We start from the raw sequence: 17,137 nt of genomic DNA on the forward strand, positions 1-17,137 counted from the left end.
TCCTATGCATCAGCATTTCTGTTTCTCTTGGGTAAATCCCCAGCAATGCTATTGCTGGGTCATAAGGAAGTTCTATCGATAGTTTTTTGAGGAACCTCCACACTGTTTTCCAGAGTGGCTGCACCAGTTTACATTGCCACCAACAGTGTAAGAGGGTGCCCATCTCTCCACACCCTCTCCAACATCTATAGTCTCTTGCTTTGTTCATTTTAGCCACTCTGACTGGTGTGAGGTGGTATCTCAGTGTGGTTTTGATTTGTATTTCCCTGATGATGAGTGATGTTGAGCATCGTTTTATGTGTCTGTAGGCCATCTGGATGTCCTCTTTGGAGAAGTGTCTGTTCATATCTTCTGCCCATTTCTTCACTGGATTATTTGTTTGAGTCCATATTTTTAATAAGTTCCCTGGTGAGGCTATGCTGTAGGCCCATGGACCAGACTTTGAGTAATAAGATTCTAAACCAGTGGTTCTTAGAACTGACTGCACATTAGAACCACCTGGGGAAGCTTTTAAAAACTACCAATCTGTGGACCCAACCCTACCTCCAATTAAATCAGAATTCGGGTCCTCACAAAAACATGGACACAAATGTTCATAGCATTATTCATAATAGCTACAGTGCCCATTGAGTGATGAACAGAAAAAAGAAAGAGGAATGTCTGTGCAATGGAAATTTGTGCAGCCGTCCAGAGGGATGAAGCACCGCTCCATGCCACAGCCGGGATGGGCCTGGACATGAAGCTTGGGGCGCCTAGAGGGCTCAGTGAGTTAAGCATCTGATTCTTGGTTTTGCTCAGGTCATGATCTCACAGTTTGTGAGTTCGAGCCCTGCATCGAGCTCTAGGTTGGCAGTGTGGAGCCTGCTTGGGAGTCTGTTTCCCTCTCTCTCTGTCCCTCCCCTTCTCTCTCTCTCTCTCTCTCTCTCTCTCTCTCTCTCTCTCTCTCTCTCTCAAAAATAAATAAACATTAAAACAACAACAACACAAAAGAAAACACAAAGCTAAGTGGAAAGAAGCCAGACATAAAAGCCACACATTGTATGATTCTATTGGTATGAAATGTCCAAGATAGGCAAATCCTTACAGACAGAAAGTAGATTAGTGATTGCCTAGGACTGGGAGTGGAGGAAAAGAGGGCAGGAAGTGGGAGGCTGGTTCCTTCTGGGGTGATGAAAATGTTTTTATTATTATTTTAAATTTTGTGAATTATATTAAAGACCACTGACGTGCATGATCTAAAAGGGTGAATTTTATGGTATGTGGATTATATCTCAATAAACTTGTCATTAAAAAAAATCAGGGGCACTTGGGTGGCTCAGTCGGTTAAGCATCCGACTTCAGCTCAGATCATGATCTCGTGGTTTGTGGGTTCGAGCCCTGCGTTGGGCTCTGTGCTCACAGCTCAGAGCATGAAGCCTGCTTCAGATTCTGTGTCTCCCTCTCTCTCTGACCCTCCCCTGCTCACGCTGTCTGTCTGTCTCTCAAAAATAAATAAAATATTTTTTAAAAAATCAGAATCTGGGATGAGGGATCTAGGAACTGGCAGAACAAAATCTTTCCCAGGCAGTGCTAATGTGCAGGCGAGGGTTCGGTGCTCTAATCCAGTGACTCTTAAAGTCGGGTCCTTAGACCCGCATCAGCATGGCCTGGGGACTTGCTGGAAATGCAGATTCTTGGGCTCCACTCCAGACTTACTGAATCAGAAACTCGTGTTTTGAGAAGTCTGCTGGGGGTGAATCTGAAGTTGAGAACCTGCACGACTAATGCATTATTTTAAAAATACAGACCTGGATTTGCCGCCCGGTTTCTCCAGCTTCTATTACGTTACCATTGTTCAGGGAATTAACCCTTCTGCGCCTCAGTTTTTTCCCATAAAAAGGTGGATTGCTTCTTCTTAGGAGAGAGCTATGAGCATACATCAAATTAATATATTTGAGATACTTTGGATGGTACATGGCCCATAGTAGCTGCTCAGTATTCACATTGTTGTTCTGGCTGTGGTTACCCCAGAAGCCACAAACCATGATAAAATGGGAAGTTGTACTGTCGATTCTACACGTGACTTCTTAGAGCACCACCCAGCATCTCCCCGCACCTGTCGTAGCAAGTGCCAGGGAAGAAGTTAGAGGCGGGGCCATGTGTCACATGATCCTGTCACTTAGCGAGCACTTCGAGCATTCCAGGCACTGACTGCATGCATGGCACATCTCACACGTGGTATCCCGTTTATATTCATTTCATTTGTTGAAGTTTTTTTTTTAAGTTTTATTGATATATTTTTAGAGAAAGAGTGCAAGCAGGGGAGGGGCAGAGAGGGAGAGGGAGAGAGAAAATCCCAAGCAGGCTCCGCAGGATCAGTGCAGAGCCCGATGCGGAGCTCGAACTCACAAACTTGTGAGATCGTGACCTGAGCTGAAATCAAGAGTCAGACGCTCAACCCACGGAGCCACCCAGGTGCCCCAGGTATTCCATTTAAAGCACAGCTTCAGTGTCAGGACTGGGCAGAAACCCCTAATGCGGTAGGAAGAGATCTCTGGGTACAGTGCTGCAGTCCTGGGGTGGAGAGCCGTGGCCAGGCCACCATGTGGATGCATAGTTTTGTCAAGCCAGGTGTTGGTAAATTGGGGACTGCTGGGTTTGCCTGTGAGCCAGATGTTTGAGAACAGTCTTCTGTAGCTTCTGTGCCAGGATTTTGGTGGGGAGCTGCAGACGGCAGTGGCGGAGGGCAGACAGGAAAGAAGGCTGGAGGAGACAGAATTGCTGTTTGGCCTTGTCATTCATTGCCTTCCGTGGGTAGGCTTGTGCTCGGGGCCCATAAGTGATGTGAGAGCCTGGTGAACTGTCAGCTAGTCGGAGCGTAGAGGTTCTCTTCCTGCCTTTCAGAGTGTTTGAAATAGTTCCCCAGCATCTCCATGCTTCAGAGAATTGGCTCTGGTGGTTCAAAGTGAGAAGGCAATGCTGAGGTTTGAGAGTGAACTTTGGGAGGAAGGGAAACTATAACCATCAGGAGCTTTGAATCACTTGATCTTGCTTAACCCGCCTCAGAACACTATGAATTTAAGCCTCTTAGAAGATTCATGGATAAATTGAGGCTTGGAAAAGCCGCAAAAGCAGGTAGGAACCCTGGGTCTCTGCTCTTCCAGGTAAAACACTACCTTTTGGGTCTTTCAAGGAGAATGTGGGGACTCGGAGTTCTTAGGTGCAAGTATACTGCCTTGGAATGATGAGGTGTGTGATAAATTCAGACCTGCTGGGGCGCCTGGGTGGCTCAGTCGGTTAAGCGTCCCACTTCAGCTCAGGTCATGATCTCACAGTTCATGGGTTCGAGCCCTGCACTGGGCTCTGTGCTGACAGCTCAAAACCTGGAGGTTGCTTTGGATTCTGTGTCTCCCTCTCTCTGTGTTCCTCCCTGCTCACACTGTCTTTCCTTCTCTCTCTCTCTCTCTCTCTCTCTCTCTCTCATAAATAAATAAGCATTAAAATTAAAAAAAAAATTCAGACATGCTGAATGAGAATGTCTAGTGATGGAGCCCGAGTCGTGGTGTTTTAACCCCCATTCCAGATGCTGCTGGCAGATGGCCAGGATTGGGAACACCTGGAGACACCTCCTGTCGCCCAGCCCCCTTCCTTTTCCCCTGACCATCTCCCTCCACCCAGCTGTGCCTCCCAGTTCCCAGAGGTTTATGTTGTTCAAGCGCTCGGAATAAACTCCCCTGTTAGAAACCCATTAAAGATCTCAACCCAGGGGCACCTGGGTGGCTCAGTCGGTTGAGCATCCAACTTCTGCTTAGGTCATGATCTTGAGGTTCTTGAGTTCAAGCCCCATATCGGGCTCACTGCTGTCAGCAACAGAGCCCGCTTCTGATCTTCCGTCCCCCTCACTCTGCGCCTCCCTCCCTCACTTGTGCGCTCTCAAAAATAAACATTTAGAAAGAGGAGATCTCAAGCCAAGCATGATTGGGAGTTTGCGGCACGTTTGAGAGGGCCGGGAATTGGCAGTAAATCTCTCAGGAGAGTGTCTCTGAGCAAAGGAAATGACACAAATAGTCATCAAGGGCAGCCAGCCGCCAGAAAGCAGCCAACACCGTTTGCACTTCTCACATCCTGAGTAGGCAGCTCTTCACTTTTTCTGTGAAATATGTCTTCTGACCTGAGGGCTCCTGTGGATGCAGAGTAGCTCCCAGGCCTCCCACTGAGATGCCACTCTGGTGTGAGAAGGCAGCGGCCTCCTCCAGGGCCCGCAAGAGTGGAGCTGAGGCTGAACCAGTGAAAAGCCCCCCGCCCCCAAGAGGCTCCCTGGAACTGCTGGGCTTGCCACATCCCTTAGAGCTTCTGGTATCTTCTATAAACTGGGCACAGAGCTGCATTTCAGCCAATTAAGGCTCTTTTTCTTTTTTTAATGTTTTATTTATGCATTTATTTATTTGTAAGTGAGAATGTGAGAAGGGGAGAGGGGCAGAAGGAGAGAGAGAATCTTAAGCAGGCTCCACGCTCAGCATGAAGCCCGATGGGGACTTGATCCCATGACCCTGGCATCATTCACTTGATCAAGAGTCAGATGCTCAACTGACTGAGCTACCAAGATGCCCCATTAATTAATGTGTTTTTTGAAGTATAGTGGACGTGATGTTACCTTAGTTTTAGGGGTTAACAACTCCATTTAAGGCTCTTAACTTTAGCCAACGCCTTGCCCCAAGGATCCTTAGATCCTAGACCAACAATGAGAAACATTCTGAAAGCAGAAGCTTATTTGAAAGTTTCTCAGCCCTCCTGTCTCTGAGGCTGGGGAGCAGCCTGTGGAGAAGATGGGGAGAAAGACATGAAGATGGGCCTTTTCTCAGACTCCTGTAAATTACGTGTCAGGCTCGCAGCTCCCCAAGGTTGTGTGTGTGTGCGCGTGGGCACGTGTGGTGGAGGCAGGTGCATCTGGAGCAGGCATGTCCTCGTAGGAGGAGGAGGGTGTTGTGGGACTGTCCCGTGTTGGCACACTTGCTGGCGGGGTTTATACTCATACATCCACACCTCCCAGGTGTGGGTCTCCTATGCTCCTCGGGGCTCCCCCACTGTCTTCTTCGGGCCCTGCCTTGAAATAGAATCACCCTCCTCAGGATTTTACCTCCTCCCTTCCCATCTTGTTCTCTCTGCTCCTCACTTGTCCCCAGTACCCTTCCCTATTGGCTTAGGCTGTTTGCAGAAGTGGAAGGGAGAAGGGACTTCTTTGCAGAAGTGTTACCAAGACTTTCCATTGTTCTGCGGAGGAAGGCCAGAATCCTTAGTGAGAACAGCTTAAGGTCAGGTCCTGCTAAATTAGGGGGGAAAATGTGTGTGTGGGTGTGGGTTCGTGATGACAAGAATAATAACAACAGGGGAAATGTACATCAGATCGTTTTAGTGCCTCCAGTGCTCAGGCTCAGGGCTTTGTGCCTGCTGAGCCTTCCGCCCAGAACACTTGCCTGGTCAATACCTTCCCACCCCTGGATCTCAGCCCAAACCCCTGGCCTCCAGACTGGATTAGTCTCCCCATCCTGTACTTTTATTGCATCATTTCCTTCATGGCCCCCACCACCACTTGCAGTTTACAGTTATTCACTTAGGTGCCTCATTTCTGGATGAATTTCCATTTCCCTCCTAGACCTTACAGCCCGAATACAGAGACCGTGTGTCTTCCCTTAGCATGGGGTGTGCAGAGCAGGCTAATCATTTGGTTAACAATTGCTAAACAAATGAATGAAGGCTTCAAGATGCCCACGGGTGGGGATCGCACCTGCACGGGAAAACTTCTAACCACAGCCCTGGCTGTGTGCAGTGATTGCTTAGAATTCCATTGTTCTGTGTGGTTTTTCTAGTAAGATCTTGTGACTGTCAATATTTTAAATGTCTTGAACTCTTGCAGACCATTCTTTCTAACTTGGGTTTAGTTGCATGAGGCTCAAAGTGATTGACGGAGGGTCATCCTTAGCTGTCACAGCAATTTCGTGCCCCGTGGGTGGCCTCCAGGCAGCCCATGTTCTCAATGTTTTGCAGAATGCTGTGGTTTAGTTCATGTTTACGTGTGTTTACAGTGTGCTCAGAGCTGCCGAATCAGGGCTTCTTGGGCTTCTTGTTCCTCGTGTGTCTTAGTCATCTCCCAGTTTGGGTTCTTTAAAAGGGCGCTGAGTCATGGTGACTTTCTGGAGAATATTCAAACCAGTGACCATTTCCAAGGTGACATGAGCCCTTGTGTCCTCTTTCTGGCAGTACACAGTAGGTGGGTTCTTTGTGACATGGTGAGTGACCTGTGTCACTGGGATACAGTTTTCTGCTATAGTGTTGGTTCAGGCACAGGCAAGAAAGTGCCTGGCAACGGGTAACTTGACACCATGCGACTTAACGCAGTCTTCTCCCTATCTTTCCAATGGAAATTGGGAAAGAATCCCTTTTTATAAATTTAAAGTTTAGTTAATTAGCATATAGTTCACTATTGGTTTCAGGAATAGTGACAACACCCGGTGCTCATCCCAACAAGTGCCCTCCTTAATCCCCAGTGCCGGGCCCTTTCTATAGGTTGTAACCCAGTAATGGATTATGAAACCATATGTGGGCCATCACCAGCATTTAGAAAGAAGAAAAAGAGATTGCAGAGTACAATACACATATTGAAAGTAATTATCTTTTGATGGAACTTCTGTTCAGATGTGCGTGCCTGTGTTCACGCACTGAATCATCAACAGCATGCATTTCTTACAGCCCCAAATACTCGATTACCACACTTTACAGCATGTCTCCCTTGATTTGCCAATGTCACTACCACCTCTGTTTTGCTTCTTTTCCAAGGTATGCAAAATCCAGTCAGATCAAGACTGTGTCCAGCAGCAAGATATTTTTTAAAGGAAGTCGATTTCGATACAGGTGGGTACCCATGATTCCATACTGGTGATGGGTTGGGATGGGAGAAGCCATTTACTTTTTGAATATTTTGCTTATAAATCAGGACCCATTGGCTTGTCCCCCTGTTTCGGTTCTCCACTGAACACTCCACTCATGCCTTCCACTCATGAAGCCCCCTCAAATTCCATAGTAACTTCTCTCGTAGAGGGAGAAAAAGCATGGATTTCTAGAGTCGATCAGACTGTTGTGAAGTTAAAAAAACACGTGCTGCACACCCCTCGCACACTTCTGCTCAGAGTGTCTGTGCATAGACGTTATGTTTGTCTTTTGCAGTGGTAAAGTTGCCAAAGAGGTGGTAGAGGCCAGCTCCAAAATCCAGAGAGACCCTCCGGAGGTGCACAGGTGAGTGGGTGGTCCCCAGGGCTCCGAGAGGCTTCTGGGATGGACAGGATTTAAAAGCTGGCTTTGTCAAATCCTCCGTAACAGGAAAGGGCTTAAGGGTACCAGCTGCCTGTGCCAGGGTCATTTTGTGCAAATCTGGTTCCAGGCACAACCCTCTTGACATCCTGGCAGCCTCTCTGGGGCAGATGTGACAGGGCCACGGTGTGGGTACAGCTGGACTCTGTTCTGAGTCACTCTGTGGGGAGTCCTCGGCTTGACTGGACCCGGAGTGTCACACAAACAGTGTGTGTGAGGCAGAGCAGTGTCATCTCCTGGCTAAGACCTGCCATCTTAGAGCTGCTCTCTGTTCCTGCCTCTTCATCAGACATGGCCAGTTCCCAATGGCCCGACTTCCAGGCTGTTTGACACCAGAAAGGCAAGGGTGCTCATCTTGCCTAGAGCTCCTTACACCCAAAGGTCACTCAGAGGAATGAGGAACTTGGTGATTAGCGGTTCAAGAGTATGCACCTTCACTAATGTGGTAGTATATACAGTTCTTCGGAATTAAGTATTCTCTTGGTCATGTTGGACTTCATACCACCACAGTATACGCAAATCATTGTGTATCCTAAGTCTCAGTTATGCTAAATAGCTAAAGCTGAACATTCTCACCATAGCACTCCCCATTTTGAAGGCAGGATCATCCTAGGTTATGTTTTTGAGGAGATTCCTACATACTCGTTGATGGGCACCTCTTTCCTCCTTCCCTCTCTTCAGACTTGGAAGAGGCTCCCTTGTGCTCAGATTTGCCCAGTCTCCTCAATTTCCAGGGTGACCCAGTGAACTGGCTGCCTCTTCCCTTCTTCCCTGGGTTGCTGGGCTCTTGGAAGTGTGGCTGAGCCAGCCTGGGCAGGCATTCAGAGAGCTCTTCTTCCCCACTCAGGGGAGCAGAACTATAGTTGGCACAAAATCCCATGTGCATGTGTGCAAGAGAACGATTCATTCCCGGTTTGGGTGACTCAGTGGGAAGCTGTCATGGGCATGTCAGTGGAAGTGGTCTTCCCTGCTTTGAGAAAAAGCTGTCGGGCTAGGGAAGCTGGGACACCTTGGCTGGGGACACCTTAGAACAAAACTGTGCAAGTCTTAGAGCCTATCCACTGACAACACTCTAGTCTTTTATTTGTATTCATTTTACAGTCTGTATAGTCCCTCTTCTGCAAATTATGGTTACTTAGTGAAGCAGGAGTGAAAAAGAGGAAATGATAAAATGTATAATTTGAACTTTTCTAGACTCTTTGGGCCAGGAATGACCTGAAGGATCACCTAATTTGATGCTTCTATTTTATAGACAAGGGAACTTGAGTCTTGGAGAAGTTAAATGATTTATCTAAGGTCATATTTTTTTGTTTTGTGGGAGACCTAAGCCTGTGTTCTTTTCTTTGTAGCATTTGTGCCCCCCAGAAAACCTCTGTCATTCTCTTAGAAGCTGGGAGGCAGAACTACCCCAGGGTCTCAGCTTGGGTTTTATTCTTGTAGATTGAAGTGTGGGTGTTTGATCTTAAATAAAAAAGGAGAAGAAGAAATGCTTGCTGCCGGGAAGTTCTATTGATAGCACAAACACAAAGAAGGAAACTGTTCTTAACAATGTACTTTCAGAGAGATATATTCCAAATACTAAGACATTCCAAGAATCCCATAGTTACCATATATGGCTGGTTAATGAGATCAGAAATAATTTGAAAAAAATTTCTCTTTTCAATTGATGTTTGTATAACTTATGGGAATCAAGGATTCCTAGATCGTGGCTTCTCAAACCTTAACTTGGAGAGGAATTACCTACAGATCTTGTTAAAGCCAGATTCTGATTCATGAATCTGGCATTTCTGTTGAGTCCTAGGCGGTGACCATGTGGCTGGTTCATGGACCACACTTTGGATAACCAGGATGTGGGAGTGAAGGGGGCAGAGTGGCCATAGTGAGAATCTGCTCCTGGAGTGGACGGAACCACCAGAAGAGATGGAAATGAGGCATCAGTCAATTTATTGTTTCCCTTTTCTGGAATCTTCTAAAAGTCCCCCAGGACCTGTAGGCCCTGGAGACTTTGGTTCACATTGCTATTTCTTTCCCTTCCACTGACCCTTTTATGTGAATATAAAAGTCTGTTGAGCTCACATCCTCAGGACACCTCTCTGGTCCTCAGCTTGTTGGCAATGTCTCTCAAATCTCCGACAACACAGGGAGGATTTGGTTTAAGGTAATGATACAAAGCAAGCTGTGGGAGGAAAAGGCTTGTGTCTGTTTTAGTCATCTACATTTTGCCCAACACCTAAAACAGCACTTGGCACACAGTAGAGGTCAGTGCATATTTGTTGAGTGAATGCACGAACCAGGGGTGTGGGGTGACCACAGCATGCCTGCAGTTTTCTGAGACCCGAGGTCTGTCCACGGTGCTGCCCTGGGGACCTTGGTCGCGTGGGAGGCAACAGTGCAATCAGAGATATAGAGAGGTGCCACTTTCAGTAGCAACTTCTCAGTTCGTCCTAGTAGCCAGTTGCATGTAAGAAATTGTTTCCCTTAAATAATTATTTTTGAATTATTTTGGCTTCTTTGATGTGGCTGTCAAAAGTGAGAGTATAGTAATGAATTCTTTCTCTGGCTGTGTTCAGAGATGCCACTCCTTTAGAATGGTGACAGTAAGCCTTTGATTAGTTGTCTTCCCTCACACTTGAGATTATGCTCTTCAAAGAATGCCAAGTTCACGGACTACTCCTTTTGCTTAGGGGTGTGTGTGTGTGTGTGTGTGGAGAGAGGCAGCAGAGACAGACTCAGGACACTGTTTTGGGATTTTTTGTTTGTTTGTTTTTTAAAAAGAGAAAAAGCTAACTCTCATGATAGCTCACTGACCTTTGCTGATGGCAAAAGCCTCACGCAAAGCTCTCCTGGGCTGGCTACTTGGTGAGAATCACCCACCCATGTCGGGGCCCCAGTGAGGCAAAAGGCTGCAGCGCTGTGAGCCCAGGGCTGGCTGTGTGAGTCACCTGGGCATAGCAGCCACCACCAGGGGACTCCTAGAGGCAGCATTTGGACCTGAAATGAGCACCTGTCTAGGGGTCATGAGTGGATCTCATCTTGGTTGTGTCCCTTACAAGCTGTGTGGTCTTGGGTAGGTCTCTTAACTTCTCTGATCACCACTTTACTCATCTATAAAACAAGATTCAGAATATTACTTTGCTCAACATCTAGGTTTTGTTATGGGTATTTTAAAAAGTACGTTAAAAATTAGAGAGTGCCATACACATGTGAGGTGGTGACGTTATTTTTCTTGTCTCTCATCCAAAGATGGGAAGTTAGAATTTGACAGACGTGTCCTCATTAAAGCTTCTTCAGATGGAGTTTTGGTGACAGGCCAACAACACCTCCTCCACCGCAAGAGCTGATGGAGGATTTCACGAGCCTTGTGTTAGTTGCTTGAGCTTATGCCATCAGTTTTTGAAGCCAATCTCAGAATATACTTGCAGCTTCCAAAGAAACCTTTCTACCTCAATAGATTTCCTAGCAATTGTTTCATTGGAAAACTGTTCTATGCTAAGTCCACACATGAGTGGGCTGTGAAAGGGGGTCAGGCATTTTGCAGAATCAGTTGACGGGTGAGAATGGGAAACAGAGTACAGTCCCTTAACTTGGCCTGGGGAAACTATAGCCAGAGAAGCTGTTGCCTCAGGAGCTCAAGTGGAAGGGCAGGATGGGAACTGACGGGGATTTTGGCGTATGTTTTAGAAGGCCATCTGACAGAGCGGAATCTCATGTAGCCAGAGAGCGGGACATTAGTAGTTGTGAACAGAGTCCTCTCTGGGGCATTGGAGGATAAATCATGCAGAAAGGCAGTGCATGAATAGGGGAGGTGCAGAGAGAGAAGGGGACAGAGGCACCACTCTGACAGCAGCAAGCCTCTTGCAGGGCTCGAACTCATGAATCACGAGATCGTGACCTGAGCCCAAGTTGGACACTCAACTGACTGAGCCACCAGGCACCCCTAAGTTATATTTCTTAATGTGGGTCTCAGTCAAAACATTTGAAAATCCTAGTTCTAGAGAGTGAGTTACTTAAGGCAAGGACCATGGCTCTGCGGAATGAGGCAGACCATCCAATACGTATATATGGGCTGCAGAATAAGTGGTTGTAGAGTGAACTAAGGAAGGACAGGACTCCATGGTTAAGCAAGTCCTCATAATTTTATTTTTCCAGCCATTGCCAGCTGTGGTGGGCTTTTTTACTCTAGATGTTACTAGGTCCTTCTCCTTCCCTGTCCTGTGCCAAACAGAAATGCCTGGGTTATAAGGCAGTCCTGTAACCAGCCTGAGCAACACCCATGCCAACCTGAAATGGCTGCTTATGTCAAGACAGGATTGCGTTCAATTCACTCCAGTTTCAAATGTGAACAGCCCTTAACAAGATGCCTTGGGAGGCGCTGTAGGGCACACCAGGACGGATCTGTCTCTGCCCATAAGGCACTTGTCAAGGTGGGGCTGATTAGTACACCAGTAATTATAGCAAGACATAAGTGGCAAATGCTATGAGGTATAAAAGAAAGGAGAGGGGTGTGTGTGTGTGTGTGTGTGTGTGTGTGTGTGTGTGTGTGTGTAAGAGAGAAAGAGAGAGAGAGAGAGAATATGAATGAAAATGTGTTGTGAGGGCCATCCATGGGGGCATCAAAAGGTAGGAGACATTTGATACCATCTTTCAAGATGGATGGGTTTTGGTTTTGATGGGAAACATGAAGAGCGAAAGGTGTGAAAACACCCACCAGAGATGCCCCACCTCCCTGTCTGTCAGGGCAGAAGACGGCTGGTCTCCCTGCAGCAGGCAGTGTAGACGGGCTTCCTGCTATCAGCCAATAGTCTTGACAAGACATTTGTACATTTTCTTTGCCATCTGCTAACCATCGCAGCCAATGACACGTGTCTGCTCTTTTCAAAATGAAAAAAACAGAGCTTCTGTGGCTGGCTGGTGAGAGGGGTGTGAATTTGAATGGGAGTATTAAATGCTGATATTAAATGTTGGACATCCAGTGACAGCAAGATTGTTTGATGCCATAGAACTCCTGTACTATCTATCTGGCAGGGTTCTGTCTTCATGTTTGGTTTTTTTTGGTGGTTGTTAAATTACGTAGAGCCATGTCCTTCATTTACTTTTTTAAAAATTTTTAAAAATTTATTCATTTTTGGGAGCGACAGAGATAGCATGAATGGGGAAGAGGAGAGAGAGAATCCCAAGCAGGCTCTGCACAATCAGTGCAGAGTCCGACACGGGGCCCTAACCCACAAACCCATGAGATCATGACCTGAGCTGAAACCAAGAGTCGGACACTGAACCAACTGAGCCACCCAGGATGCCCCACCTTCATTTACTTTTCTGCATATCTAGCTCAGTGACACCTGCCTCCCTTGTCTTTATCAATGCCCATGTTGTCACCTTGCCCAAGTCTGGTTACATATGGAGCAATACTGTGTTGCATTAGAACACATGGACATTTTGTCAGAACCTTAAGGTTAAAAAGGGATGTGCATCCTAAGTGTTATACTGTTTTTACCACTGGCCTAATCCACTGTGTGAGTCCAGAGACCATTCCCAACTTGGGTAACTGACTGAGATGGAGGTCTGGCGTTTGCAACGGAAACCAACACCCTGACGTGTGTCTGTTTTCAGAGCCAACGTTACTCAGAGCCGAAGTTCCCACTCTTTGAACAAACAGCTCATCATTAACATGGAGCCCCTGCAGCCCCTGCTGCCTTCCCCAAGTGAGCAGGAAGAGGAGCTTCCGCTGGGCGAGGGTGAGTATGCTTCCTTCCAGAGGCTGGCACTGCATTACCCTGAAGGGATGAGGAGGCACCCCTCCTGAGTACCTGGGCAGTGGTTGGGGTAGGGGATGGAGTGAGTCATAAATTACTTTTAGGAAATAAGCTGTTTGCAACTGGAAATCTGTATTATCTTGAGAGTTCTATCAGTTTCTCCCAGAGAAAGTTCACAGATAACAAAGTATTCCTGAACACTATGTGTTAAAGCAGTCATGGTGTTAGACACCCGCCCCCCTCCAGCATGGTAGCCACTAGCAATGTGTGGCCATTTAAAATTATTAAAATTAAAAATTAAAAATTCAGTTCCAGGCACATTAGCTGCATTTCCAGTGGGTAATATAGCCCTGTGTGGCTAATGGCTACCATCTTGGAAAGGTCAGACCAAGAACATTTCCATCATTGTACAAAGCTCTCCTGGATGGTAAGTTTTTATTATAATCATAATCAAATTCATGGTTGTAAAGAATTCTCCGTATGTGTCTCTATACTGGTCATTCTGTTCTGCCTCAGTATTTCCTCATACTTCTATTTCCTTTCCCATAGGACTTTCTCTGATGCTTTTCATACAAACCAAAATACATATGGTCCACTTCAACTCAAAAGTTGTTGTATTCTTAAGGACTATAATATGTGTGCATCTAGACTTTTCTTTTTTTAATTTAGAGACTTCACTTACTCCAGGGGAAAACCTCTCCACACTGCTTGCTGTAGATGACTAGTGAGGCAAATCTCACATGCTAATTTCAAAGTGTATTTTCAAATACACACAAAATAGTTACTGGAAACCTGAACACAAACGTAACATGCTCTTCCCTAACATTAAGTGGATTTGGTTTCGTCATTTAAAATTAGGCTATGGAGCAACTTCAAGAGGGCAGGTCTTCTGTCTCCAAAAGATCACCTTCACCTGCAGCTTCAATTCACAGATTCCGTCCATAGGGGAAACTCTTCTGTCTGTAATAAGAGTATGGATTGGGATGCAGATACTCTTGGGAGAGGTAGCAGTGGCTACTTTACACTGAGGTGTAAATCATTTTAATAAATCTTTTCCTGTAAGGAAGCTTAATGGCGAGGAAGAGAACTGGGTAACTAGATGCCCCCAGATTCCATGAGTGGAAGGAAAGCACGCAAAATAGGAAGGATGGGGCCTTAGGGGACCCTTTTCCCCCCAGCTGAGCTACAAGATGATGATAAGGAGAATGCCTGGTTATAGTAATGGCCTGTACTCTGTCTTAACAACTAACTCTGTAAGTTCCATGCTAAATTAGCTGGATCTCATGGTTCATGGTGCTTGTCTACATTTTCCAGCCCTCTCTGTTTTTGTACGTTTTTCAAGTGAAATAAAAGCAACTTTCACTTCTGATCACCAGTGTTGTTCTTCTGGGCTTCCTCTTGTAGAGAAGGAAAACTTCTTCCCCTTCAAGTTCTTTCAGCTAGGCTAGGATTTAATTTATGTAAGACAAATTAACAGGAGGGGAAAAACCCTCAAGTTCTATTATATGCACTCAGAGGCCCCAAAATGAAATTGAGACCTAAAGAAGTGACTAGGGCAGGAATTTTGTATACATTTTATTTATTAATTTGTAATGTTTATTTTTGAGAGAGAGAGTGAGTGAGCCAGTGGGAGAGGGGCAGAGAGAGAGGGAGATTGAGGATCCAAAGCAGACTCCTCGCTGACAGCAGAGAGCCAAACGTGGGACTTGAACTCACCAACCATAAGATCATGACCTGAGCTGAAGTCAGAGGCTTAACCACCTGAGCCACCCAGGTTCTGTGTCTAACATGCATATTTTAGACAAAGAGATAGTAAATCGGTGACATCGATAGGACAAAGAAAACAGGTGTTGGGAGCTTTAGTTAGTAAGGGATTCTAAGCAGAATTTAGGCTCAGGTTGTAGTAATTTACTAAAAAGGGTTTGTTTCTATAGCTTTCTTGGCTTCATAGTTCCTGTCTCTGGTGATAAGGATGTCATTTTACTTTTCATTACAGGGAGAGGGTTTTTCATATGGGAGATGTGTTTCCTGCTTTCGGGGGGACAGATGAGGATCTGAGTGTCCTTTTACTGTTTTTTTCCCCAAAGCAATTTCAATTCAGAATAATGAATATGCACCATAGTACATTTTGGGTGGCTTGTCCTTTGTTCCTGTGCTCTCACATACCTGGAACATTGGGTTTAATGGAAATTGCTTTTGCTGGAGGTCATGATTGTTCCAAGATTGAATGGAGAAGAGGAAGGGAAAAGGAACAACCCAATCCTGGAATTATGACTGCCTTGTCTACAAAGATGGAAGCCTAGATGGGACTTCCATCAGGAATATGGAAGTCAGGCTGCTGTGGCCCCAGGAATCCTCCCCAGGGATATAATAGGGACTTGGCAAGCTTTCCCTTGGACCCTTTACCCCCATTCAATTAAAACCTTCCATTTTGCTCCATTTTCCATAATGAGGTTCCACTGCTAAATCCTAACCTTGTCTTTAACGTGAACACTGTGGAGAAGAGACACATATATTACAATTAACTGCAATAAAAATACAAATGTTCATGATATGTGATAAGAATCCATAAGCCACCTTTTCAATTTTTCCAGTTATTTTAAAGAATCTTAAGTTCTTTCACCAGCTATAAAGTCAAACTGATAGGTTGCTCTCTTTCAAAGTCCAAAATGGCTCTATAAATGTCTAATAAATATTTTTTATTAGACAGTCCCCTTATGGGACATCTTCTGGGTGTTTGAAGCGCAGGCAAACCCTATCAATCTCCAGGATATAGAATCAATTTAAAAGGAAGAGAAGTAAAATCGACAGTATTGTTAAATGTCCAGTAGATGGAATGACCTTCTCAATCTAGAGACAGAAAGAAAAATCATGTTAGGTACCATGAAAGTCAAAGTTATGATTCCCACAGTGAAACTAGCTTTGTGTTCTTGATACCATTATATCTTGGTTACTATTTTAGAGTCTGATTCTGCCCCATGTATCTTGTCTTTGAGTATCAGACAATGGGATTTAGACAATCCATAGGGACAAATACTTGTTTGATAGATTTGTATTTCTCTGGTAAATAAAGAGAAGAGAGGCAGAGAACACAGCTTTAAACAAAGATATCTCTACCTTTGTGGATGGACTTTCTTGGCACATACAATGTGATGAGTTTGGTTTTATCTTTGTATTTTGATATTTTAGTGCTTTTTATGCCCAAGCAAAAGCCAAATTGAAAGAAGCTAGGAATTCATTCATTCCTTAATGCAGCATCTATGAGAAACACAGCAGATACAACTGGTAGACCACGCTTACTGTGTGCAGGTTTCTGTAGCCTGTAAAGACGAAGACACTGTCTTCCTGAAGGCACACAGCCTGTTGGGGAGTCAGCAGCAGAACCACAGAGGTGCCGAGTAGGCTCTGCCTCTGCAGATTGAAAGTGAGCTCACTTTTCTGTATGCCTCATGAGAGATCAGTGCCTCAGACTACCTGGGGCGTGTCTTGTTCCCTTCTAGTGCGATTAGAGTGTCTGACATAAAATTGGTAGGCCAAGGAATGGGGTGGGTGAGACTGACAGGCAGAGGGAATTGTGAGTGATCTGGTCTGCCTGCTTTGGTTTCTTTGGGGAAGAAAGATCAGGGGATAAAGTAAAAGGTAGGTTAGAAAGTTAAGAAAAGACCGGGTCTCTCTGACTTGCCTGGGGAGTTTGGACTTTAATCTGAGGGCACTTGGGAGGCCCTGGAGGATTTCAGGTGTGGAAATGACCTGATTGGAACTGTGTTTTATATCATTAGTGGTGTAGAGAGGGCAGCTTAGAGGCAGGTATGGCTGAAGCAGAGTTTTTCAAACATCAAACAGTCCCATTGACCTTTTAAGCTGGATATTTTTGTTGGGTACTGTCCCGTTTGCCAGATATCCCTTGGGGAACAAATTTGCTCCCTTGTTGAGAATCTTGGGGTTGGAGACCAAGAGATGACACAGGAACCATTGTAAAAGCCGAGAAAATAGGTAAACAAGGGCTGAAATGAGGCAGAGAAAGTGGGACTAGGGAGGAA

General features: G+C 45.6%; 1 protein-coding gene across 2 annotated transcripts in view; it reads left to right on the plus strand.

Moving 5' to 3' along the window:
* The window catches only part of FRMD3 (FERM domain containing 3), a 285,438-nt gene that overhangs the window by 223,296 nt on the left and 45,005 nt on the right, over window positions 1-17,137 (plus strand). For both annotated transcript variants that reach the window (XM_029920720.1, XM_029920719.1), the window contains exons 11-13: window positions 6,814-6,888; window positions 7,201-7,269; window positions 12,955-13,079. In XM_029920720.1, the coding sequence (XP_029776580.1) occupies window positions 6,814-6,888; window positions 7,201-7,269; window positions 12,955-13,079 (269 nt within the window). The remainder of the gene's footprint in view (window positions 1-6,813; window positions 6,889-7,200; window positions 7,270-12,954; window positions 13,080-17,137) is intronic.

The sequence above is a fragment of the Suricata suricatta genome, chromosome 13 (assembly GCF_006229205.1).
Source record: "Suricata suricatta isolate VVHF042 chromosome 13, meerkat_22Aug2017_6uvM2_HiC, whole genome shotgun sequence".
NCBI classification, from domain to species: domain Eukaryota; kingdom Metazoa; phylum Chordata; class Mammalia; order Carnivora; family Herpestidae; genus Suricata; species Suricata suricatta.